The following is a 23,553-nucleotide window of genomic DNA, read 5'->3' on the forward strand; positions in this document are numbered from 1 at the left end:
TCTCATAAATATTAATATATTATTTCTTTATACACTAAAATAAAAGCCAAGTATTAGAGAGTTAAAATGGTATTTTATGTATCTTAAAAGAGTTAAAATTATATAATTTTCATTGTCATTTTTGGTCATTTGAATTTTCTCAATATCTCTTCTGTGAAGTATTAGCAAAAATGCTTCCAAATTAGTAACATTTATTATAGATGATATGTTTATGTGTGTGTCTGTGAAGTGTGTCAGTGTGTTTGTGTGTGTGTGCTGTCTTCTACAAAAATATTTAAGCCTTTGAGAGTTCATGGCTCTGAGGTGTTGGTAGCCATCTTGTAGACCCATGGTACTCCAGAGATTCAGGATATAACTTAGGTGGCTTTGTCTAAACTTTAATACTCCCTAGTTACCCTAGGAAATTGGCTGGCAACACTTATCAGTGTTGCTTCATGAACTGAACAGTATGCCCATTATCATGTTACCCTGCAGCACATCAGAAGGTGGCAGAGCCCAGCAATCTATTCTAGGGACACCTATCATCCAGGATAGGCATCATACACATTGGAGAGAACAATTTTAGAGAAAAATACTGTTTTATTTTTATTTTACAGTGTTACATCTATTGTAGAAAATATAATTTGCACATACAAATTTTAAAAACTATTATAATCTCACCATTCAGAGATAAATCCTCTTAATGCTTTGGTGCATCCAGTCTCTTTGTATGTAGATACACATGGGTAAAAAAAGATAACACAGCTTCTTCTCTGGCTAAAGTAGAGTAACAGAGACTGGATTTACTCTCTTGCCTTGCTTGAGATATCCCAAAATAAAATTAATGAAAATCCAAACAAAACAAAACAAAACAAAAGAACACCCCCCCCCAAACCGACCCCCCCCCAAACAAAGCAAAACCAGACAGTGGTAAGGAAGATACTGTATATCAGGAAAAAAAGACTGATCTCTGAGAATTGGGAAACAAATGAGGTGAATCCTATAATTGCCCCAGTTTACTGCCTTGAGAGAGTTTCCAGGGTATAGTATAGGAGTCTGATGATTCCTTGAGTGGGGAGGATAGGACTGAAAGTATGTAGAAAGCAAAGCTAAGATGGTTTATTTGGTGAATTTTATAAATATTTATGGAAGAAATAATGCTATAATACCAATTTTACATACAGCTTTACAGCTAATTGAAGAAGATATACTTTCCAGCTCATTCTATGAGGCCCTGTTACCTAAACCAGACAAAACCAGTATAAGAAAACTATTAATAAATATTTCTTATGAACACAGATTTTTAATTTTTAAAAGTAAAAATTTAATAATAAGCATATCTAGTTTAATGATATATAAAATGAGTAATACATCATGACCAAGTAGAATTTGTAATATTTAAAAAGCCAATCAATGCAATTTACTAACAAACTACATGAGAAAATTCATATGATCATCTCAATAGATGCAGAAAAATAACTGGTAAAATCAAACATCCATTAGTGATTAAAATCTCTCAATAAACTAGAAAAATAAGAGAACTTCATCCGCCTAATAAGGAGCATCTATGGAAACACTATAGCTAGTGTCACACTTAAATGTGAAAACTGAATGCTTTCTTCCTTAAATCAGAAACAAGACCAAAATGTCTGTTCTCACCACTTCGATGTAATATTTTACTGGAGGCTCTAGCTGATACAATAAGGCAAGAAATACAAGGCATCCATATCAGAAACGAAGACTTAAAAAGTTTTTATTTGCAGATGACATGACTGTCCACGTGGATAGTCTGAAGGAATCTGCAAAAAAGCTTCTAGAAGTAATAAGTAAATTTGACAAATGTGCAATACAATATCAATATAGAAAAATTAGTGATTTTCTATATTCTAGTAATAAACAATTGGAAATTAGCATCAATATATAAAATACTTAAGGGTAAATCTGACCAAACATATGCAAGACCTATATGCTAAAAACTACAAAACATTGCAGAGTAATTAAAGAAGATCTAATTAAATGGAGATATTTTGTTCATGGATCAGAAGACCCAATGTGGTTAATATATCAGTTCTTCCCAGATTGATCCACAGATTTGAGCAATCTTTGTCAAAACCAAAACCAAGGGTGGTTGTTTTTGATAGCAATTGGCAAACTGATTCTAAAATTTATATGGAAATTAAAGCGTTCAGAATGGCCAAAATATAACTCTTTAAAAAAATTTTTTTTTTCAAAATATAACTCTTAATGGGAAGAACAAAATTGGAGAGCTAGTGCTACCTATTTCCAATACTTCCTATAAAAGCCACACTAGCCAAGACAGTGTGGTATTGACATCACTGCAGGTGAATAGGTAAAAAGTAGAGAGTCTGGATACAGACCCCCACATAGGTGAACAAATGCTTTTGACAAAGGTGGAAAGCCAATTTAGTGAAGAAAGGATTATTTTTTTCACAAATGGTCCTAGAACAAATGGACATTCATATGTAGGAAAAATGAACATCAGTCCACGCTTCCCACTTTACCCAAAAATTAACTAAAAAATGGCTTACATACATAAATATAAACTCTAAAATCTTAAAAGTTCAAATAGAAAACAATTTGTAGTAGAATAGATATAGAAATAGTCCAAGTGAGAGTATGACTACTGTATTTCATTAGGCTTTTTTTTAGAACTTTCAGTTTCTGTTATTCATCTCTTCTTTTTTCTTCTTCTTGTTACAACATATTAATGAATTAATGCAACAGCGTAGCTGTCCCTGGCCAGGATCACATTAGTATAAATGTAAAATCCCAAGGATGATGCCTTTCTTGGGCATAAACCGAGTTAACCATGCATTATTTTAAGCCCTCCCTTAGGACTCCCTTGGAATCCTCTCTCACCTAAATCCGCTCTCACCTAAGCAGTGGAATGTGACCCAAAAGTCCTGGGCCTCTACCAAGTCTATAGACAGCTAAAGAAAAAGAGGAGTCCATCAGACTATTCCCATATTCCTCCATTATATGCTGACATGCTGTTGTACATATCCAGAATTTAAATATGGCAGTAGGGGACAAAGGTGAAGTTTTTGCAGAAATACACAGAGGGCCCTTAAGGTGAGCACTCACTCTGCATGAGGCTCAGCCTAAGCTCTTCACACAGCTTTGTGCCAAAGTGACAACCTCTGGGAACATGGCCTTACGGTTCTCCTTAATTTATTGAAGATGGAGTTCCTTGTCTTCCACTTAATGATTTTCCTTGAATTTTGGGATTAAAATGTATCTCACAGAAAATGTATCTAATGAATGTCCTTTAATGGATGGATAATCAAGAGTGGTTTTAATTTATTTTATTGTAGCTTAGAGATAAGAGAATACTTATTTGTATAGAGAATGCAAATGAATTAATAGTTCCAGGGATAGTGTCTGCAGCAGAGATTAATTTATATAGCCTCATTACCAATGCCAGCACAACCATACATTTTTGTGCACATTTATTTTGCATTATTTTGTTGTTCATCCAGGAAATGAATTAGAAAGAAAAAAGATTATAAAATAAAAATTGTGAAATTAATTTTTAAAATATTCATGAAGAAAGTTAAGTAGTTTAGAGAAGTAATAAAAACAAACAAATCAGTACTGGACTTTGGAACAGTAAAGAAATTCTTCCACATTCTCTGAGGATTAGGAAGATAATACAGGAAGTTAGGAGGAAAGTTCTTCCACCATATCTTTTCCACACCCTGTTCACTCCTCCCAGATTCCTTGGGATGGTTCTCTACTGGCAGGTTTTCCAGTACTGAACACATAGGTGGGGAAGACTTCCAGGGTCCTCCTACACTATAGGATTCCATGACCAATAGTGTGTTGTCCCTTCATCTCCTAACAGGCTGATGGGGATATAATCCTCCTTTGCTAGTTACATTTACTCCTTTATGCCTGTCTTAGGGAGACTCACCAGTGGTGAACAGGGCTATTGCTTTTTGTTGTTGTTGTTGTTGTTTTTTTAGAGTAGTGAGGGGCCAAGGGAGAGAGAGAATCTTAAGTAGGCTCCATATCAAGACCTTGAGATCATGACCTGAGCTGAAATTAAGAGTTGGATATTTAACTGACTGAGCCACCCACGCACCCCTTAACTATTTTTTAAATAATAGTTGAAAAATTTGTTTAGGGGAGCCATGTCCCTGTACTTCTGAATGACAACTCACAGATCAGAGGAAGGCTTTTCCAATGGTGCCCCAGAGATGTGTACACTGGCATGTTCCCTTGGTTTTCCCACCACGTGCTATCCGTGCTGGGGTGTTCTTTTGCTGCTCTTCACCATGGTTTTCTTCCACTTAATCAGCTGACAACTTTGATGGTATCACTCTCTGCTGCTTCCTGGTCTTCCTTCTGGTCACTTCCACTTAGTCTCCGTTGTGGGATTTCTGCTTCCACATGGCTCTTCAATTTCTGTGGGTCTTGGGGTTCTGCTTTTTTGACCATCTTTCCTCTTGGGTCAGCATTCTGTAGTGGAGCTTATGCCCTCTATGGCTTGCTGTTTTCTATGTACTGGGATCACCCACTTCCACATTTCTGCAGAACATGGAAGGTTTGTGCTTCCTTCAGATGCATGTATTTTATGACTTCTCCTCCACATACTTGAAGTATCACATGCAGGATGTCCCACATCAGATCCCTCCTGTTATCATACCTACTCATATAACACTGGGGGTCTTCTCCTTGTTGAGTCTCCAGACTTGATTCTATCTTCAGATTATACCATGATATTTACTAAAATATTCGGTGGATTCAGCTAAGCCCCACTATAACTCAGTTGACTGTTCTGACTTGTTCCAGAGTTAGTCTGAGGGTATCTTCCCTAGAAGGTGATATTGGTGCACCAGAAGTTGCTCAGCTGGATTCCCCTTGGATATATGTAGTTTATGCAGCTATGGATGTTCTAATCTGATTTTGGGGGAATCCTGTTTTCATAGTTTTACATGCCTCAAATTTTGACCACTTCCACTATTGAATGAGGGCTTTGTGAAAAAATTAAGCAGAGAGTATCTGAGTGGAGAAAAGCCAAAAAAGTACAAAATAAGACTGAAAGGGGCAAAATAGAACCAGCACCCTGCAAGAAAAGGCTGCATTTAAGCATTATATTGATGCAAGTATAGTAGTGGGTGGTTTTGTTACTGAGGACGTTAAGGAGAAAGTGTAGGAAGGTACAGAGGCTTGTAAAGCAGGGAGGCCCAGACACATGCACCTAATAAACTTAGTGAAAATATTTACATCCCATGATACATTGCATCTGCCTATATTGTTTCTTAAAATTTTCAGCTGGGATTTTCCCACACTCTGCATTGTTCTCACTTGATAAATCCACCCATTACAACTCTACTAGCAACCACATACTTCCCCTCAAAGCTGTGTTGTTTTGTTGTGGAGCCCCTCCCAGGAGCCCCTTAGTCCTTTTCTTTCTTTAATCTACCCATCACTTTTTTTTTCAATTGTCCCATCATTTCCAACAGGACAAAAAATTATAGTTAATATGTGCAAAAAAAGGGCCCAGAATTACTCAGGATACAAGCACCTCTGCTTTGTGGGGACCTTCCTTCAAACAATATTAATTACATTCAGGGATCACCTGTATAAGCACAGAGTAAAAGACAGACAAAACCAGCCAATGATGCTGTTGACTTAATCCCTGACAGATTAAGCTAGTAGAGGATTTTTATCCCAAAGCAGAGACATCCTCAGCAGCTGACCATGACAAATAGTTCTGCAGAGGGGCAAAGGAAGTATGAGGGGAGGGAGAAGCACCTGCCTGGGACCTTATGGCCAGTAGGGACATTCTGGGCCTCCTCACTCCTAATGGCCTTTGGCCACCCTGCAGAGGGCTGTGCTCATCAACCAAGGATGTTCTTTCACATTGATAGCAGGGACTTATTTTTTTTAAAGATTTTATTTATTTATTCATGAGAGACACACACACAGAGAGGCAGAGACACAGGCAGAGGGAGAAGCAAGCTCCATGCAGGGAGCCTGACGTGGGACTTGATCCCGGGTCTCCAGGATCAGGCCCTGGGCTAAAGTTGGTGCTAAACCGCTGAGCCACTGGGCTGCCCGATAGCAGGGACTTAAATGAAATATTAAAAAGACACATCTTACCTTGAAATAGGCAAATATTGCCACATAGTTTTATGTTTTTCCTCCGTCTGTCTTTTTTCATCCTGGGAGAATGTGTCCATCCAGTAGTGAAAGTAGACCCAGTTAAGGTTGAGATTGTCTGTGATAACCTGTTTTTGTTTTCTCCTAAGGTTGCTTGTTATTCAGGTAGGACTTGGTTTATTGATATGAAAGAAACAAAGCTTAAACATTTTCAAAATTGTAGAGAAGAGTACTTGTTCTTTTGTGGGTTTTATGCTGGGCCCTGTGGCCCTCTAGCTAACACCCACTACTCTGACATGCCTGCCCCTGCTGGGTCTTAGTGCTCAGCTTTCCCTGGATCTCTCATTTGGAAGATCCTGAAGTGGGAGCCATGCCTATACAGAGGAGAATCCCATTTGTCATTTAATGTCCCCTTTCCTATTTCCAGGGCCTGGACTTCGCAGGATTTACTGCACACATGTTCGTTGGGATTTGCTTCATTCTCCTATTCTCCTTCCCACTCCTTAGACTCCTTTTCTGGAACAAAAAGCTTTATAACAAGGAACCCAGTGAGATTGTTGGTGAGTATAAGCAGCATCTCATATAGCCTCAGAGTTTACTATCATAATATATATTTTTTTCTGGAGGACGTTGCCACAAAAAAGGCAGGAGGTTTCTTACATTTAGAACATCAGGGAAATGTCGGTCACTGGGATGCTGCATACTCAGTATGTTCCTGTCTGCCTCCTGGTATGCTCTGTGCTTTCAGGGACTTTAAATCCATGGCCTTTCTTTAATTTTCTTTAGGGTGAAATCTGGGAAGCAGTGGCCATTGGATATAGTTCGTATGCCATGACATCATTAAACCACATGTATACAACACAAATAGCAAAGCATGTAGACTAGTGTTCAAATATGTCATACTTTGAGATTAAATGTGATTACAAAAATAGTAACATAATCCAGCACAGAGGACATTGTACCATGTTTTTTTTTTAAGATTTTTCAAATTTATTTATTCATGAGAGAGACACACAGAGAAAGAGAGAGAGAGAGGCAGAGACATAGGCAGAGGGGAAAGCAGGCTCCACACAGGAAGCCTGATGTGGGACTCGATCCCGGGTCTCCAGGATCACACCCCGGGCTGCAGGCAGCGCTAAACTGCAGCACCACTGGGGCTGCCCGACATTGTGCTATGTTTATCAAGAATATATTGATGAGGCACCAGCCAGCAGGAAGAGTGTTCATGACCATCTTTTGTCTTTGTATTTTCCTTACTTAAAAATTTTAGTAAATGTTTTATTGAGAATATTACTGATCCCTATATATTAGAAGCAATAGATTATCTGGGAAACAGCTATCCTTTTCTCAGCCAGACCCTGTACAGGACATTGTGTAGGTTGCCTGGGTAACAGAGCATAACTGGGTGATAGGAACACAGTGACAAAGGTGCATTTCTTTCTTTGTGATTTCAGATGGTGTGGTGTCCTCACAGAGCTCATAGATTGTATATTTACCTCTCTCATCCTGTTATTCCTCTATCCTTGTACTGTATAGGACTTCAAGTTTTCTTGATCTTTAGTAAGATAAAAAAAGTACTATTTCTGTATGAAAAGCTGAGGATCTAAATGTATTCTTATCAGTCCTCCTGTTCATCAGATGGTGACTGTACAAAGCAGATCTGCCTTTCTTTCATGCATGACTTTTGTATTCAGAGTTTGACTATTTTTGTTCTAGTTTGGAAAACATTGTCTTATATACCCTCTCAAGAGTCATCTATATAAACCAAGCTTGTTCTTAGTAAAATTTAGTCACCCACCTCTCCCAGAGAAATGGAATGATAAGCAGAAATTTCTATGTTAGGCAATACTTATTAACCACATGCACAAAGTATTGGAGCATCCTTGTGAATATAGAAATGGTACTTTAAATATTTTTATTTTTTTAAGATTTCATTTATTCATGAGAGACATAGAGAAAGAGAGAGAGGCAGAGACACACACACACACAGAGAAGCAGGCCCCATGTAGGGAGCCTGATGTGGGACTCAATCTTGAGACTCCAGGATCACGCCCCTGGCCAAAGGCAAGGCACTCAACTGCTGAGCCACCCAGGTGTTCCTAGAAATGGTACTTTAAACATGATCAAGCAATAAGGAGTTTCTGAGTGCCCACTCAGCCTAGTCCCAAGTGAAGGGGATGTAAGTGCAGGACAAGTGGGCACACTCCCTGTGCTTCAGCTGTTCATGGGGCAGTTGGATTGGCATGGTCCCCACCCATGGACCTGATTTTGGGGGGTAAACCCAGCATAGGGTACAGGAGGGAAGAGCAGGTGCACATACAGATTTTGGGGGCCAAATAGAAAAGTTCCTTTGGCTGCAAGGTTGAAATAGCTTCCTGCTGATGTAGCATAGTTTACTTATTTTGGAGAAAGACTGTATTTTCCTGATGGCATTGATAATTCCATATCTCTCATGGTCTATAGAGCAGGATGTGCCTTTCTTGAGAAAAAAAGAGTCCCAGATCCTGCTGTTCTCTTACAGCTTTATAATGGAGGAAACTATATATAATCCCATTGCTTCCCTAATTTGAAGAAGAATTTAGTCAAAATTGACTTTTTTTTTTTTAAAGATATTTCTGGCGGTGAGATGCCTTGATCCATTTTTGCCATTGACCAATGTATTAGTTTTCTAGGACTTCTGTAACAAAGTACCACAGACTGATCGGCTTAAACAACAGATGGATTATTTCTACAGATGCTAAGAGTACTTCATAGGCCAGAAGAGGTGGCTTATTTCTTCACAGTCTTGTAGGCTGGAAGTCCAAAATCAAAGTGCGTGCAAGGTTGATTGGCTCAACCAACCAACCAAGTGGAAGAATCTCTTCCAGGCCTATCTCATTGGCTTTTAGATGGCCATATTCATGTTTATGTGACATTCTCCCTGTGTGTGTTTGTGTTCACATTTCCCCCATTTATATGGACACTAGTCATCTTGGATTTGTGGCCACTTTAATGATTTCACCTTAACTAATAACACCTGCAACAACCCTATTTTTGAATAAAATCACATTCATAAGTCTTGGGGATTAGGACTTCAACACATGAATTTGGGGGGGGGTACATAATACAATCCATAAAACCCATTTAGAGATATTCAGAATGTTTTGCCATCAACTACTATATGTAAAATCGGATAACTTAATATTTAGGTTTAGTTTTCTGATGGAAAGGGTCACACCAGTGGAGAGCTAAGGAAACTGTGATCACAATGGATAATCAGTCAATAACAATTTGATTGTGCAGGTGTAGCTGTATCTCAGTGGAGAGTTAGAAAGTTATCTTGTCCTGTTATGCTAGCTTTTCCCCCAATTTCCCTGATGATCAGAATGACGTGAGAACAATTGTTATATGTTTACATTACCAGGCCCACCCCCAGGAATTCTGTGCTGTTAATAAGCTCTTCTGGAGAATGCTATCTTGACATGAATTTAGGATACACAGATTTAGAAGTATATGAAACAAATCTGTATAATCAACTTCTCCACTCTTCCTGAGTAAGGAGTTGAGAAACATTTGAGGGAAGTGGGAAGAAATGGTTGGGATTTGGATGATGCTGAAACCCTATGGCAATGCCATGACAAGCTGTAAATCAGCACAGAGCTGTGCAGTCAGGGCAATTGCTCTGGGCCACTGTGGGTCATAGGGCTCTCCAATTTTAGCATGCTTATTATAACTGCAGATTCCCAGGCCCTATCCTAGAGATTTGGGTTCAGTGAGTCTGTAGTGGCATCTAGAGCATTTGTCAGAACAGGTTTGGTTATGCTGCAGTAAAAAAAAGTAACCCTGAAATCTCAGTGAATTGCAAAGCGCTGTTCTTTTCCTCTCTTTGGCTTCATTGCCCCTGTGCATTGGGAGTACCCTGCTTGTCATTGGTTCTCAGAGCCCTGAGCTGTTGATCATTAAAGTAGAGAGAACCACTTGTTCCGCTCCATTCTTGACCAATACGGGATGCCTCTGTTCATAGCTTGTCATCTTGATTGTCACTAGGCACCACTGGTCACGGGGCCAGGATGAATCAACCTAGGAAGGGCCCAGAATGGAAAAGAACATGACTGAGTAGCCTGGGTGGCTCAGTGGTTTAGCGCCACCTTCAGTCCAGGGTGTGATCCTGGAGACCCAGGATTGAGTCCTGCAGCAGGCTTCCTGCATGGAGCCTGTTTCTCCCTCTGCCTGTGTCTCTGCCTCTCTCTCTCCCTCTCTCTGTCATGAATAAATAAATAAAATCTTTCAAAAAAAAAAAAAAAAGGAAAAGAACATGACTTATTTGGCAAAAAGCACAAATAACCGCCAGTCTGTCCTCCTGTTCACCAGATATCAGCTTAAGTTGCTTCTTGTTTATATTTTGTATAGAATTTTTGTGTCTGGGTACATTAGGGATACTGGTGTAGAGTTTACTTTCTTGTAATGTCTTTTTTGCTGTTCTCACAGAATGAGTACAGAATCACACCCTCCTCTTCAGATTTTTGGAAGAGATGGTATAGAATTGCTACTATTATCCCCTTAAATGTTAGGACATTTACAGACCTGGATGTATGTGTGTGGGGTGTGTGGGGGAAAGGTTTAACTACAAACTCAAAATCCTTCATAGACTTAGGGCTAGCTATTACGATTATCCTATTTCTTCTTAAGTGATTACTGGTAATTTATATCTTTTAAGGAGTTTATCTATTGTGTTTTTAAAAAATATTTTATTTATTTATTCATGAGACACAGAGAGAGAGAGAGAGAGAGAGAGAGAGAGAGAGAGAGGCAGAGACACCGGCAGAGGGAGAAGCCAGGCTCCATGCAGGAGCCCGATGTGGGACTTGATCCAGGGACTCCAGGATCATGCCCTAGGCCGATGGCAGGCGCTAAACCGCTCAGCCACCCAGGGATCCCTGGAGTTTATCTATTGTATCTCAGTTGTTGAGAGAATTATTCTAAAGTTGTTCATAATATTCTTTCATTATCCTTTTAATGGATATTTTTGATCATGTAATCTCTCATTTCTGATACTGGTAACTTGTGTCTTTGCTTTTTTTCTGATTGGTCTAGTTAGAGTTGATTAATTTTGTTGATATTAAGGAAACAGCTTCTGATTATAAAGATTTTCTCTACATTTTTTTTCTCTTTTAATGATTTCTACTCTGATATTTATTTACTTCTGCTTACTTTGGGCTGATTTATTTTTCTTTTGCTAGTTTCTTAAAGTAGAGGTTGAGCTTATTTTATATATACTTACTTTTCTAACACAGGTGTTCAGTGCTCTAAATTTCCTTCTAAGTACTATTTCAGTGACCTGCCACCAGTTTTCATATGTTTTATTTAATTTCCATTCAGTTCTAATTACTTTCTGATTTCCCCTTTGATTTCTTTGATCCTTAGATATTTTAGATGTGCTTATTTAGGAAATATTTAGGTATTTTGCAGTTACCTATATCAGAGACTATATGTGGTAAAACTCGAATCCTTTTAAAATTCTTAAGATTGTTTTATGGCTAGAATCAAACGTTTAGCCCTATAAACATTCCATGTGCAACAGAACAGAATATGTATTCTGCTGTTTTGGTGGGGTTTTGTTAGTACGGTCAGTTAGGTCAAGTTGGCTGATAATGCAACCAACAGGTCTTCTGTATTTGATTTTCTATCCATTTGTTCTATCAATTATCAAGAGATGGAAATAGAAATCTCTAATTATGATTGTGGATTTGTCTATTTCTCTTTGCAGATATGTGATTTTTGCTTTATATATTTCAAAGTTCTGTTATTAGGGTACATAAACATTTAGGGTTGTTATTTCCTTTTGAAGAATTAACACTTTTGTCATTATAAAATAACCTTCCTTATCCATAATCATTCTTGCTCTGAAATCAATTTTGTTAATGTAGCAATTCCAGCTTTCTCTTCACTAGTGGTAGTATAGCATATCTTTTCCATCCTTTCACTGTGTCTTTATATGTAAAGTGCATTTCTTGCAAGTAGCTAGCAGTTGAGTCTGCTTTTTTATCCAATCTGACAATCTCTGTCCCCTAATTGGTATGTTTAGATTATTTATATTTAACATGATTCATGATATGGTTAAATTTAAGTGTATCATCATGTTTTCTATTTGTGCCTTCTTTTCTTTATACCCTTTTCCCTAATTTTATGCCTTCTTTTGAATTAATTATTTCAAATATATTTCATTTACCTCTTCTTTTTTCTGTTACATTTTGGCTATAGTTGTGTTTTGTGAGTTTAGTGATAGTTATACCACTAACTTCAATTGATATTATACTGCTTAACACGAACAGAATCTTGTAATAGTAGAATTCCATTCCTCAACTTCTAGCCTGGGCATCTTCCCCTCAGATTCATCACTTGGAGCTGGATGACCCTCCTCTAGGCTTTCTGGCAGCCACCACCTCCTGGGAGAGAGAATGTATCCCACATGGTAATGTCTTCGCCTGTTTTTTTTTTTTTTTTTTTTCCAGGTATACAATACCTCAAGTAATGCTATAGGAGCTTCATTGAGAAGCTCAGGAAGATAGGGGCTAGAGGTAATCAGAGAGGTGGAGATGAGACATCTAATGATGTCTCCTGGTCAGAGGCCAGTATGGCAAAGGTAAGAGCTTATACAGCAAGATCAGAGTTCACAGTAGTGCTTACCTTTTGAGGATCTTGATCTTCCCTAAAGATCTTTGGCTTTATTCTGTAAGCCATGGGGAATCAATGGATATTTGAAAGAAGGAACCTATCTATCTGTCTGCCCACATTTATCCATCTTTCTAGATGTATCAGTCTAGATAGATTTATCTTCCTAGAAGATAGGTAAGTAGGAACATAGATAGATTTCTCTTTATATCTACTTATATAACTATCTATTTATGACTAACCATGGGTGGATTGGTAGGAAGTAACTCCAGTCAGAGGTTACTGAGGAACAATCAGAATCACCAAGGGTGAGAATATGAGGCCTAGATAAGCTGGTGACCTGGGGTAGGAACAGGTGGATCCTATAAGAACCATACCAGTTTATCCCAAACTCCATTTGTGACCAGTATTGCCCTGGCTCATGTTTACTTATGATAGAGCTTATATTTCTTTCTATCTTGTTAGAGACTCATCTTGTAACTTATAAATTTTTCTCCTTTAGCATCTAGCATGTTATCTGACACCTATACATGCCCAGTAATGTTCACCCAAAAATAGTGGAGAGTGGCACTGATAAGACCAAAATGACATTTCAGGCTCATGTACCTGGAAGATTAATGATGTCATATAAAAATGAAGAAAGTGAGGGGAGAGAGTTTTGTAGGGAGAAGATAGAATGTTTATCTTTGAACCTTGACAGCACAAGCAGCAGAGAACAATATCAAGTAGCCCACTGAAACCATGGTCTTAGAGCTTAGCAGAGATCACAGGGTAGGGAAATGGTAGAAGTGTGGAGGAAGCCTGGGAACTGAGGAGCAAATACACTTGGGTAAACTGAGTTCTGGGTGCAGGCAATGAGCTTCTTTTCATTGGGCAAAATCTCTCTCTCAACTAAATTCCCTGCTAGTTGATAATGTCTTTCATTCAAAATTAGGAGAACAAAAAAAAATCAGAACAAAAGTACAGTACCTGAACATTAATGCATGGGTTTTGCTGAGGAAAATAGCTCCACCTGTTTGATTTGATGGGTTAGAAGGCAGCTAGGCTCTGGGTGTGTATGAGGGGGCTGAAGTCGTCTCAGGAGAGGACACCTGCAGAAAGGAGCCTGGGGACCTGACAGAGCATTTTCACAGAAGCAGCAGTGGCTCCCAGGCTCTGCTTCTCCACACACAGATAGGGAGAGGACTCCCAGCCTGCACCCCATGGATTAGCCCCAGAAACTAGCCATGCTCTTGTTTAGCTCTTTAAGTTGATCAGCCACTTGGAGAAGTGTCTATCACCAGCATGCCTTGAAAGACTGGCTGGAAAGTCTCTGTACTTTATGGATAGCCTTTCTTCCTTCCTTCCTTCCTTCCTTCCTTCCTTCCTTCCTTCCTTCCTTCCTTCCTTCCTTCTTTCCTTCCTTCCTTGCTTTCTTGCTGTCTTGCTTTCTTGCTTTCTAATGGATGGGCTTTGAATGATATCTTCTGTGTAATGTGGTTCAGAGCATTGGATGAAACACTGGCACTATGTGGACATCCACTGAGACAGCATAGTCTCATCTCCCTATTCTTGTCCCTGCGTGGTGTTTTTGGCTCATTGTTTCAGGAGCTTAATTTTTTCGGTTTTCTCCTCCTCCTCCTGCTCCTCTTTTTAATGTTATCATAACCTCATATGTTGTTTAATGAGGTATGAGGCTCTCCTAAAATAAATTATAACTTTGTTTCTCTAAAGAAACTTTTGAGTTTCTTATGCTGCAAAGTAACAATATGTACTGAATGAAAGCACAATCCATATCTTAGTACTAAAAGGTTTTCATCTTTGTAAGGCTGAGGCTTTAGAGAAAATCATGTGTTAACTGAAATGATTTTAGTGCCCCTATCCTCTGTTGATTCTCTTTTGTGAGTCTTGACACACTTTATTTGCAGTCTGTGTTTCTGCCTAGCTCATACTTGTTTTCTCAGCATTTGTAACAGGTCTGTCATATAGTAGGTGGTCAACACTTGTTTACTGAATAGAAGGGGCATAAAAGATGGTATTTTCCTAGTCATTGAACCCACAAGTACGTGCTACTTCACAGGATTTGGATAATCACTCTGCCATACACCTCTTCTCTGAGCTCATTGTCAAGTGCTCCTGCTTGAGAAAGGGATCTGTCTTTTAATTTCATCTTGAACTCTTGTAATATGTGGTATAGTACTTTGCACATAAGAGGTGATTCATAAAAATACCATGCTTCCTTGTATTCTTTTGGTGGATATTTTGATAAATTTATGTAGCATCTTTAACTGTAAAATAGAGGTTAAATGCAAATTTTCATGAAATATTTTGATACTTTAGGAGTCAATAGATTGACAGTTCCCTTATCTCTACTCTTCTATACCAGAAGATGGGGCCTGAATTAATTTGTGGGTGAAATTGCCTCATTATATTAACTTGAGCATTTCATAAAGTTGTCTATGTCTCTCCGCTGTGTTCTTTCATGGACAACAAGCTCAGTTTGGAGGCCTAGTCAGAAAGGAAGTCATTCCCTACCTCCTGCTTTAGCTACATGCCCTCCTGCTGAGAATTACACTTGTATTTCCAATGTTCACTAGATCTGTTTCAATGATTAGGCAATGCCTGGATTTTAACGGAGAGACCCAAACTTCTGGCTGCAAGAAGTAATTTCCTGGGAGGGGAAAAGGTTCTTAGGGGCTAGCATTGACGTGTATATTCAAGAATTTATCTTTTACCCAAATCACATTACTTTGCATCCATGGTAATTTTTTAATGTGGGCTTTGTCTCCTGGTTCCATTACAATAACATGAATGCTAAGAAGCTATTGCTTTGATTTGGCCCTTGGTTAACTGTGCATCATCAGGTATGTTTTTCCTGGTCTTGGAAGATGGTGAGGAGGGTGGAATGCCTGCTGGTGTCTGAGGTTGTAGGAGACTCAAGCCTCATCTTTCCTTTCCTACAGAACTGAAGCACGAGATCCATGTCTGGCGCCTGACTGCACAGCGCATCAGCCCAGCCAGCAGAGAGGAGACAGCGGTTCGGGGCCTGCTCCTGGGGAAGGTGCAGGCACTGGAGCACCTGCTGGCCCGAAGGCTGCACACCTTCCACAGGTACCAAGCCAGGGCCCTGCTAGGACTACTCTTTGTTGACACGTTCTCTAAAACTGTAACTCTACCTTTATGCCAGTGGGTACGTTTTGGGCAGTATACACTGTGTAAGTCTCTTGTGGTACATTATTTTATCTAACCCTTACTAGAATTTCTGGGATAGTTTCAGGATGAGAAAACCGAGGCTCAGAGAATTTGACCAACTTGTCCAGGATTACACAGCAAGGAAAAAGTGACACCAGGGATTGAATCCACACTGAACCCCTGCCTGTTGCACTTCCACACATAACATTTGTTGCATAATAAAAATAAAAAACAGCATAACAAATAAATCTAACAAAATACTCTCCTAGTAATTGATTTTCAGGGACTTCAAAAAATAATTAAGTCCTTCTCAATTCATTTCCTGTCATTTGCTTTCAATCAAAGCTGAGATGTAAAAGGTAATGGAGTGGTGAATTTTTCCTTCCAACTCTGATGAAATGCTGACTTCCAACCTGTCTTCACTTTGGGAGTACTGATGGGGAAAGCAGGAGCATGTCCACCTCTTGGAACATTGAAGCATTACTGCTACAGAGCTGGGAACTGGGCAGAGATGAGAAATCTGTCAAGGCAAGGGAAGTTTGAATCCTTGTGAATGTAGTGTAAATGATCTTGCATGTTGCACTTTGCTGGAACCAGCCCTGTGTTCCCAGGCTGAGGACAGGAGCTGGGTGTGGTGCCAGCGCCAACTCTTGAGAATCATCCAGTATGGCTGTCTCATAGCCTGTTCTGTTTGTGGGGGGAAAGGGCCACAGGTGAGCCCGTGGTGACTCACTCTCTCCAGAGAGGCAGCCAGGGCAAAGCAATGTCTCAGCTCCATTCCAGCCCAGGACCCATCTCCACCAGGTGGCACTGGGTAAAAAGGTCCTGAGGCTCCAGGAGGACCCTGACTTGCAGGCCAGGGACCAACTTCAGCAACAGCAGAGATTGATTGATTGATTTTCAATTCAATTAGCCAACATATAGTACATACTTAGTTTCTGATGTAGTGTTCAGTAATTCATCAGTTGCATATAACACCCAGTGCTCATCACATCGCAGGCCCTCCTTAATGCCTGTCACCCAGTAACCCCGTCCCCTCACACACCTCCCCTCCAGCAACTCTCAGTTTGTTTCCTGTAGTTAAGAGTCTCTCATGGTTTTTCTTCCTCTCTGATGACTTTCCATTCAGTTTTTTTTCTTAAAAGGAGAAACTTTATAAATTAAAGATGCAGGAGTAAATTGCTCTAAATGTATTGAGCGATTGACCCATTGACTTTCAAGCTTCAACATCCTTTGTCTGCTGTGAGGTGTATCTCAGGGTTACAAATGTGAGGAAACATGGGCTCCGAGGTTCACCAGTTTCTATCAGCTCATCCTGTGTTGTTCACAGATAGAAAACTAGGGCCTGAAGATGGTAGTGGCTTTGCGAAGCCACACAGCCACTGAAGAGCTGAGTAGAATGAAGATGATCTAAGGCAAGTGATGGCCCTGCAGGTCTTGTTTTTACATATTCTTTTAAAAAATTGTCCTCAGGATTCACCTGGGTCTGCTGTGATTTCTTTTAGGGTATGTTCTGGCTGCGTGATCAGCCTCCTTTGATACTTATGACATGCTAGTGCTCATTAAAATTAAATTCTCCACTATTCTAATTGATAAAAATCACCACCAAAGCAAGTGGTATTTCTTTTACTATTTTTTTTCCATTTGTTTAGTTGTAAATATAGCATGACCTCATTTTGAAAAAAAAAGTGTAGAAAAGTAGAAAGTAAGAAGAGATATACAAAAGTAGCGTATCATTATTCCCCTTGTTCACATTTTGGTCAGTGTTCTTCTGATGTTCTCTGAACTCACACTCACACATACATATGCCTTCACATACCTCATTAACATTCCATTCATTTCCTGTGTTACTTTTCTTTGGAAATATAGATGGAGTATCTTTCCCAATCCATAAACCCAGCTCCACTGGTCACCTTCCGTGACTAGGTGTGCACCATTCTGTGACTACTTCAGGTGTGACTTAGTGGGTGGTATCCGGGCTAGAGGTCCATGCTAAATGTGCTGCTGGTTGCTGCCCTATATCACTATGAAAATAATGAGTCTGCCTTTTTCTCCTTTAGACAAATCTCACAGGAAGATAAAAATTGGGAGACCAATATCCAGGAACTACAAAAAAAGGTATTGTGGTTTCTTCTCTTAAGGGTTTCTGATTTACCTCTTGTTTCACACAAAGTTAAGACTGAAAGTAATTTCTCTTTTTATTCCTGTAGTTGTATGTAAGGCATAAGTTATTTCTAATAGTTGATGGGAAAATCATTTCCCTGACATGGTAGGCTTACTTTGTCCAGAAATTGAAAAGTCAAAATTTTTCTAGCCCTTTGAGATTGGATGGCCCTTCCTATGGTTAATTTGGCTGCAGAGAAAGTTGGCTGGGTGCCTCAGGCTCTTGAAGATCTTCTTGATCCTAAAAGGCAAGTCTTGTGGTTCCCATTGTGTGGATGAGATTGTGGAGGCTGACTCAGGTGAGGCATGCTGTGTGAGATGGAGAAGTGTTTGGGACAGAGATGAAGTGTATGTGTGTGTTCTGTCATATGGTTCTCCTTCTGGTGGACTCTGACTTTTGGGTCCTATTGCTAATTTTCCTGCCTTCACAGACTTTCTTAGTGTAGCTGAGGACACATAGTGCCCTTCTCCTAGCCACTCCTAGCCGAGAGAACTCTGCTCCAGATCTGCTTGGAGATATTTGTATCTTTGTGAACTTTTGAATCCAGGTAGCTTCTTTCCTGGGGGGGCAGGGAGAGGGTGAGTATCCACTTTCTTATTATGGTAAGAACATTTTGTCCCTTTTTAAAGGAAATTTGGATATGAGGTCCTGGTGGGTAATGTGTTCTTTGGGCCTGTCTTCCCAATCTCCGAGATGGTTAGGGTTAGGAAAGAATGGTGTAGCTATGACACTTTTCTGGACCCCAGGCTTATGCAGACACTGCCTGCTTTGCTAGACCGTGTAGTGCTAGCTATGAGTTAGGGAAGAGATTGTGTACCTCTCCGTGTACCTGGTGGATAAGGATTGAGGAGAGGTGGAAGGGACAAGCAAGGAGCTTATAATATGTAAGAGTTCTTACTGTGATAGCTTCCTGTAGCCAAAAGGAGAAAATTTGACAAGCACCCAGAATAACAGATAAGCACAAACTTTGGATCATTCCCACTTATCCCAGGCAAATGATGCTAGAATGTTCTTTGACTTGCCTGCTCCCTCCGTTTCTAATTCTGGAACTGCCCATGAAAATACCCATTTTCTATGATTAACATGGCTGCACAGAAGTTATGTAGTGTTTCCCCTCACAAGAGGTGAGATGCCATGCCCTTTTCTTCCTAATTCACCATCACAGACTCATCTGGCAAATTGGCCTTCCTTGGAGGTGGGAAGAGGAAGATGAATTGGCTTACGGCCAGTTGAGCCACAAGCTTAGGCAGTAGGTGAGGAAGGAGGACAAATGTTCAGGAGATGGCCCACATGATCTGTGAGCAGGGGGCTGGGGGCTGCAGCCAGAGCCAGTGTAAACTGGAAGAATATGCTTGTGGTTTTCATGGCAGCATCTCTAACTGCATGACCAGAGAAATCCAGAGAGAAAAATCTATACCTATACACACATCTGTCTCTCTGTCTCTATAACTATACCTGTATCATCTATCTCTAACTCTGTCTCTATCTCTATCCATGTGCATACCTATAAGTATCTGTCTCTGTCTCTCCCTATATCCATAATTATACCCATATCTATACTTATATCTAATTCTAGATAGACACAGATGTAGACAGACAGATGTGCTAGTGGGACTACGTTTAAGAAAGGACATGGCACAGTTGTTAGTTCACATGGTGGAGTACGATTCATACAGGGGCCTGATTGGTGGGGCAGGATTACTCAGTGCCCTTCTGTACAGGTTTTCTGGGACTGTGCTCCCTTCCCTAGCTCCACACAGCTGTGGCCTCATAGCACAGCAGCCTCTGGAGACCTTGCCCTATCTTGCCCCTGTGGCTCAGATCCACTGCAATGAGGTCTGCATATCTGAGGTTAATGAAGGTACTATAGAGCCCTCTGGCACCTCCCCTTAGCCATGAACAGCTTTTGAGGCTCCAATGGATGTCATTTTGGTGATTAGGGCATTGTCAAGTGCCTTTTAGGGTCTCTGTGAACATGAAAGGATACAGTAAGAACCTTTAGTGGGAGTCATGTTATTGTAAGAACATGTTAACCTCAGTGCCACCATGAGCAGGGATTTGTGTAATAGGAGAATAGTTGAATTAAAAGGATATGAGCATGTAGCACCTGTGGAAATGCATGGCCAGATCCTTGGAAGTCATATATTATTTCCTCAGTGATTGGCCAAGATCTCACCTACTGCTTGTGGTGAGGCTGGGAGCACTTTCTGCATCATGTTGAGAAGCTATTTAGCCAGGTGTTTTATATATATAAAGATTTTATTCACTTATTTGAGAGGGAGAGAGAATGGGTAGGGAGAAGGAGCAGAGGGAAAGGGAGAAGCAGACTCTCCACTGAACAGGGAGCCACATGGGGCTTGATCCCAGGATCCTGAGCTGAAGATAGTTGCTTAACAGAGTGACCCACCCAGGCACTCCTATACTATATTTTAAATTTATTGTGTTTATTTTTTTATACAGGTTTTGAATGCTGTAATCCCAAATCTATACAGTCTTCCTTGTAATGAATTACCTTATCATTTTCCTTCAAGTTCAAGAAGTTATATTTTTAATCTTCAGGAGAAATTTGTAGTAATTCAAGTTATGTAGGATGATGGACGTATTGCAGGAAATAGAAGATAGTACCCAGTAAATGAGTTGCATTTTCTCTCTCACAGCACAGGATATCAGACAAGATTCTGCTCACCAAATGCCTGATGGTGTTGGGATTTGTTATCTTCATGTTCTTTCTCAATTCATTTGTCCCTGGTGTTCATCTTGATCTTGGTGAGTCTAATTTTTTGTTACCGTATGTTGATAGGTTTTGCATTTGCTGTCATAGTCTGGAAGGTAAGATTTCAAAGTTTGTTCCTAGAAATGGGTGAGGAGGGCTGATGTGGAGTATGGCTAGCCTTTGATGGAAAGAAGGAAACTTTTATCCACTACCTCTCTTTTTATTTTCCGGAAGAGAGAGAGAGAGAGAGAGAGAGAGAGAGAGATGCATCTCCAGCCCCTAGTGTCTCAGTGCAGGGGTTCTCAGCCCCTTCATGGTTTAACACTACAGGAAATATGAAGTAGAGTAGGTATTATCATCTCTTTCATACTTGATAACCAGATCTTTAAACTGTTGCTTGAGAAGCACCCCCAGAAGAGACAAGAGGTCCTATCAGCAAGGCCACAGTCCTGCAGTTTGTTCAACTTGAGGTTTAGATGAAAGACTGAACAAGCCAGAGGAGTGCAAGAGGTCTGTCCTCCATGGTGCATCTGTTTTCCCCATAGCGCAGAACCCCTTCTCCATCCTCTCCCTAGGTTTCTCTTCTGTTGCTTCCTCAGTGCTATGGCTCTCACTTTCTGTTTTCTCAAGCCCTGTGTTGAGGTTGCAGGGCCTGTCTCCACCTGAGATATGCTTATCTTGCAGATTGAGCTCACCAAATGTCTTCTTGACCCTGACATTTCTCCACTCTTCATCAGTATTTTACACATTCCTTTGGTTTTTCTTACTGATTTACAGTTATCTATATTGGTGCTATTACAACAAAACAAAATCCAAATCATTCCCAAAATGCACCTCACATGTATGTACAGGTTTATATGAGAAAGGTAAATTTGAAGAAAATACTCCTATCAAGGAGTATTTTCTTTATAGCCAAAAGATTTATGGTTTTCCCTCAAAAGGAAGCTCTGTTAAGATATGTTAACTATCTTTTTTTTTTTAAGATTTTATTTATTTATTCATGAGAGACACAGGCAGAGGGAGAAGCAGGCTCCCTGTGGGAGCCTGATGTGGGACTCAATCCCAGGGCCACAGGGTCATGACCTGAGCCAAAGGCAGATGCTCAACCATGGAGCCACCCAGGTTCCACTGTTAACTATCTTTTTATAAAAATTTGATGTACTGCAACATTTGAAGAAGATAACTTCTATAGAAAGCAAAGCCTCTTCACTTTGCAAAATAGATGGATAATGTGAGCAAGCTTCAGTTATTCACAACCACATCATTGCTTCTTTGGATCTAGGCTACTATTAGGTATATTAGATTGTAGATTAATTTCCCTTTTCTGTCATATGTAGAAAGACACATTGCTAATGTCTTATACATAGTACACGATATACATGCTTTTGACTGGGTGTCCAGCTTTATATCATGTGTTCACAACCTCTCAGAATTTATTTCCTTAAATAATCTCAAATCCAATTTGCCAGGCAGCCTGAGCTGAGTTCTAAGATGACAGGTATTCTTTATCCACACCTGAGAGCCAATCCACATAGAATCCTGATGTATTAAAGAAGAATGCCAAAGAATGCCATTGTAAAAGCCAGAATGCTTTTACATTTTACATTGTAAAAATGTCATGAGTTTTAATTGAATTTGGTGTATTACATCTAGAAATTATTGTGCAATGTAATTATTTTGAATAACACTGCAGACATAATGTAATTTTAGCATTATAAACCTTTAAGAGATGTCACCACTGGTAATTAAGCAAATACAATAAAATACAATAAAACTGGTGTTTGTGGGCAAAAGGGTTCCATTAGATAATTCTTTTGGGTATTTTCAGAATATTTTGTTTCTAATTTTATTTGGGATCACACTTTAAAAGAACATAGCGTGTATTTTAAAGACTAAAAGATATGGGAGTCTGCATGCAATTTTGTCAGCATTTGGCAGCAATCACTGTATAAATAACAATACTTTAAAAATGTAAAGTCACATCTTTAACTATATGGACTTTTAAAATCTTGATTACTGCAAAACTTTTTATTTTAGCCTGAGAACGCTTTTTACTAAGATGTTGCACCTCTCTTTGCATGGTTGTTAAATCTGTGATCCAGGGGCTTCTTAAATAAGAAGCTTTTAAATCTCGCATTTTCAGTTAGGGTTGGTGAAGAAATGATTTTATCTGCGGATCCTGGAATACATAACCCATATATTTTCATTCATCATGATGAAAGAGTTGAATTGATGAGGAGAAAAGTTCAATTAGCACATATTTTAAGTGGAGCATAGTTTCCTTATAGTTATAGTAACCCTGCTAATGGGAATAGGAGCAAAATTGATGCAAGATTTTCCCAGTGCTACAGTCAGTAGATGTAACTTTGGTGATTTGCTGTTTTGAATGTGATGTGCTGTTTAAGTTGAGCATAATGACTATATGCTGTCATATAACATCATGAAACACTTGACATTATATAAAACAGCATGATATATGATAAAGTGGTGTCATATAACACTGTGTACAATGTGACATCACATAATTACCATATGGTGTCATATAACATCAGATTATGCCATGTAACAAAACATAGCATCATCATAACACATTCCTTCATTTAAACATCATAACCTAAACACAACATTAATTCTCATTCGCCTTTTCTTTCTTATTTTTTAAGTTACCATAGAGAAAAATGGACTTTTCCTTTTGGTACAAAGTTTTATGAATTTTAACAAAGATACAGATTTGTGTAACCATCAC

General features: G+C 39.4%; 1 protein-coding gene across 1 annotated transcript in view; it reads left to right on the forward strand.

Annotated features, from left to right (window-relative positions):
* OCA2 (OCA2 melanosomal transmembrane protein) overlaps nt 1-23,553 on the forward strand; it is a 435,982-nt gene that overhangs the window by 138,980 nt on the left and 273,449 nt on the right. Inside the window, exons 15-18 of the mRNA XM_077868273.1 lie at nt 6,536-6,668; nt 15,702-15,849; nt 17,991-18,048; nt 20,752-20,860. Of these exons, the coding sequence (XP_077724399.1) occupies nt 6,536-6,668; nt 15,702-15,849; nt 17,991-18,048; nt 20,752-20,860 (448 nt within the window). The remainder of the gene's footprint in view (nt 1-6,535; nt 6,669-15,701; nt 15,850-17,990; nt 18,049-20,751; nt 20,861-23,553) is intronic.

This window comes from Canis aureus, chromosome 2 (assembly GCF_053574225.1).
Source record: "Canis aureus isolate CA01 chromosome 2, VMU_Caureus_v.1.0, whole genome shotgun sequence".
NCBI classification, from domain to species: domain Eukaryota; kingdom Metazoa; phylum Chordata; class Mammalia; order Carnivora; family Canidae; genus Canis; species Canis aureus.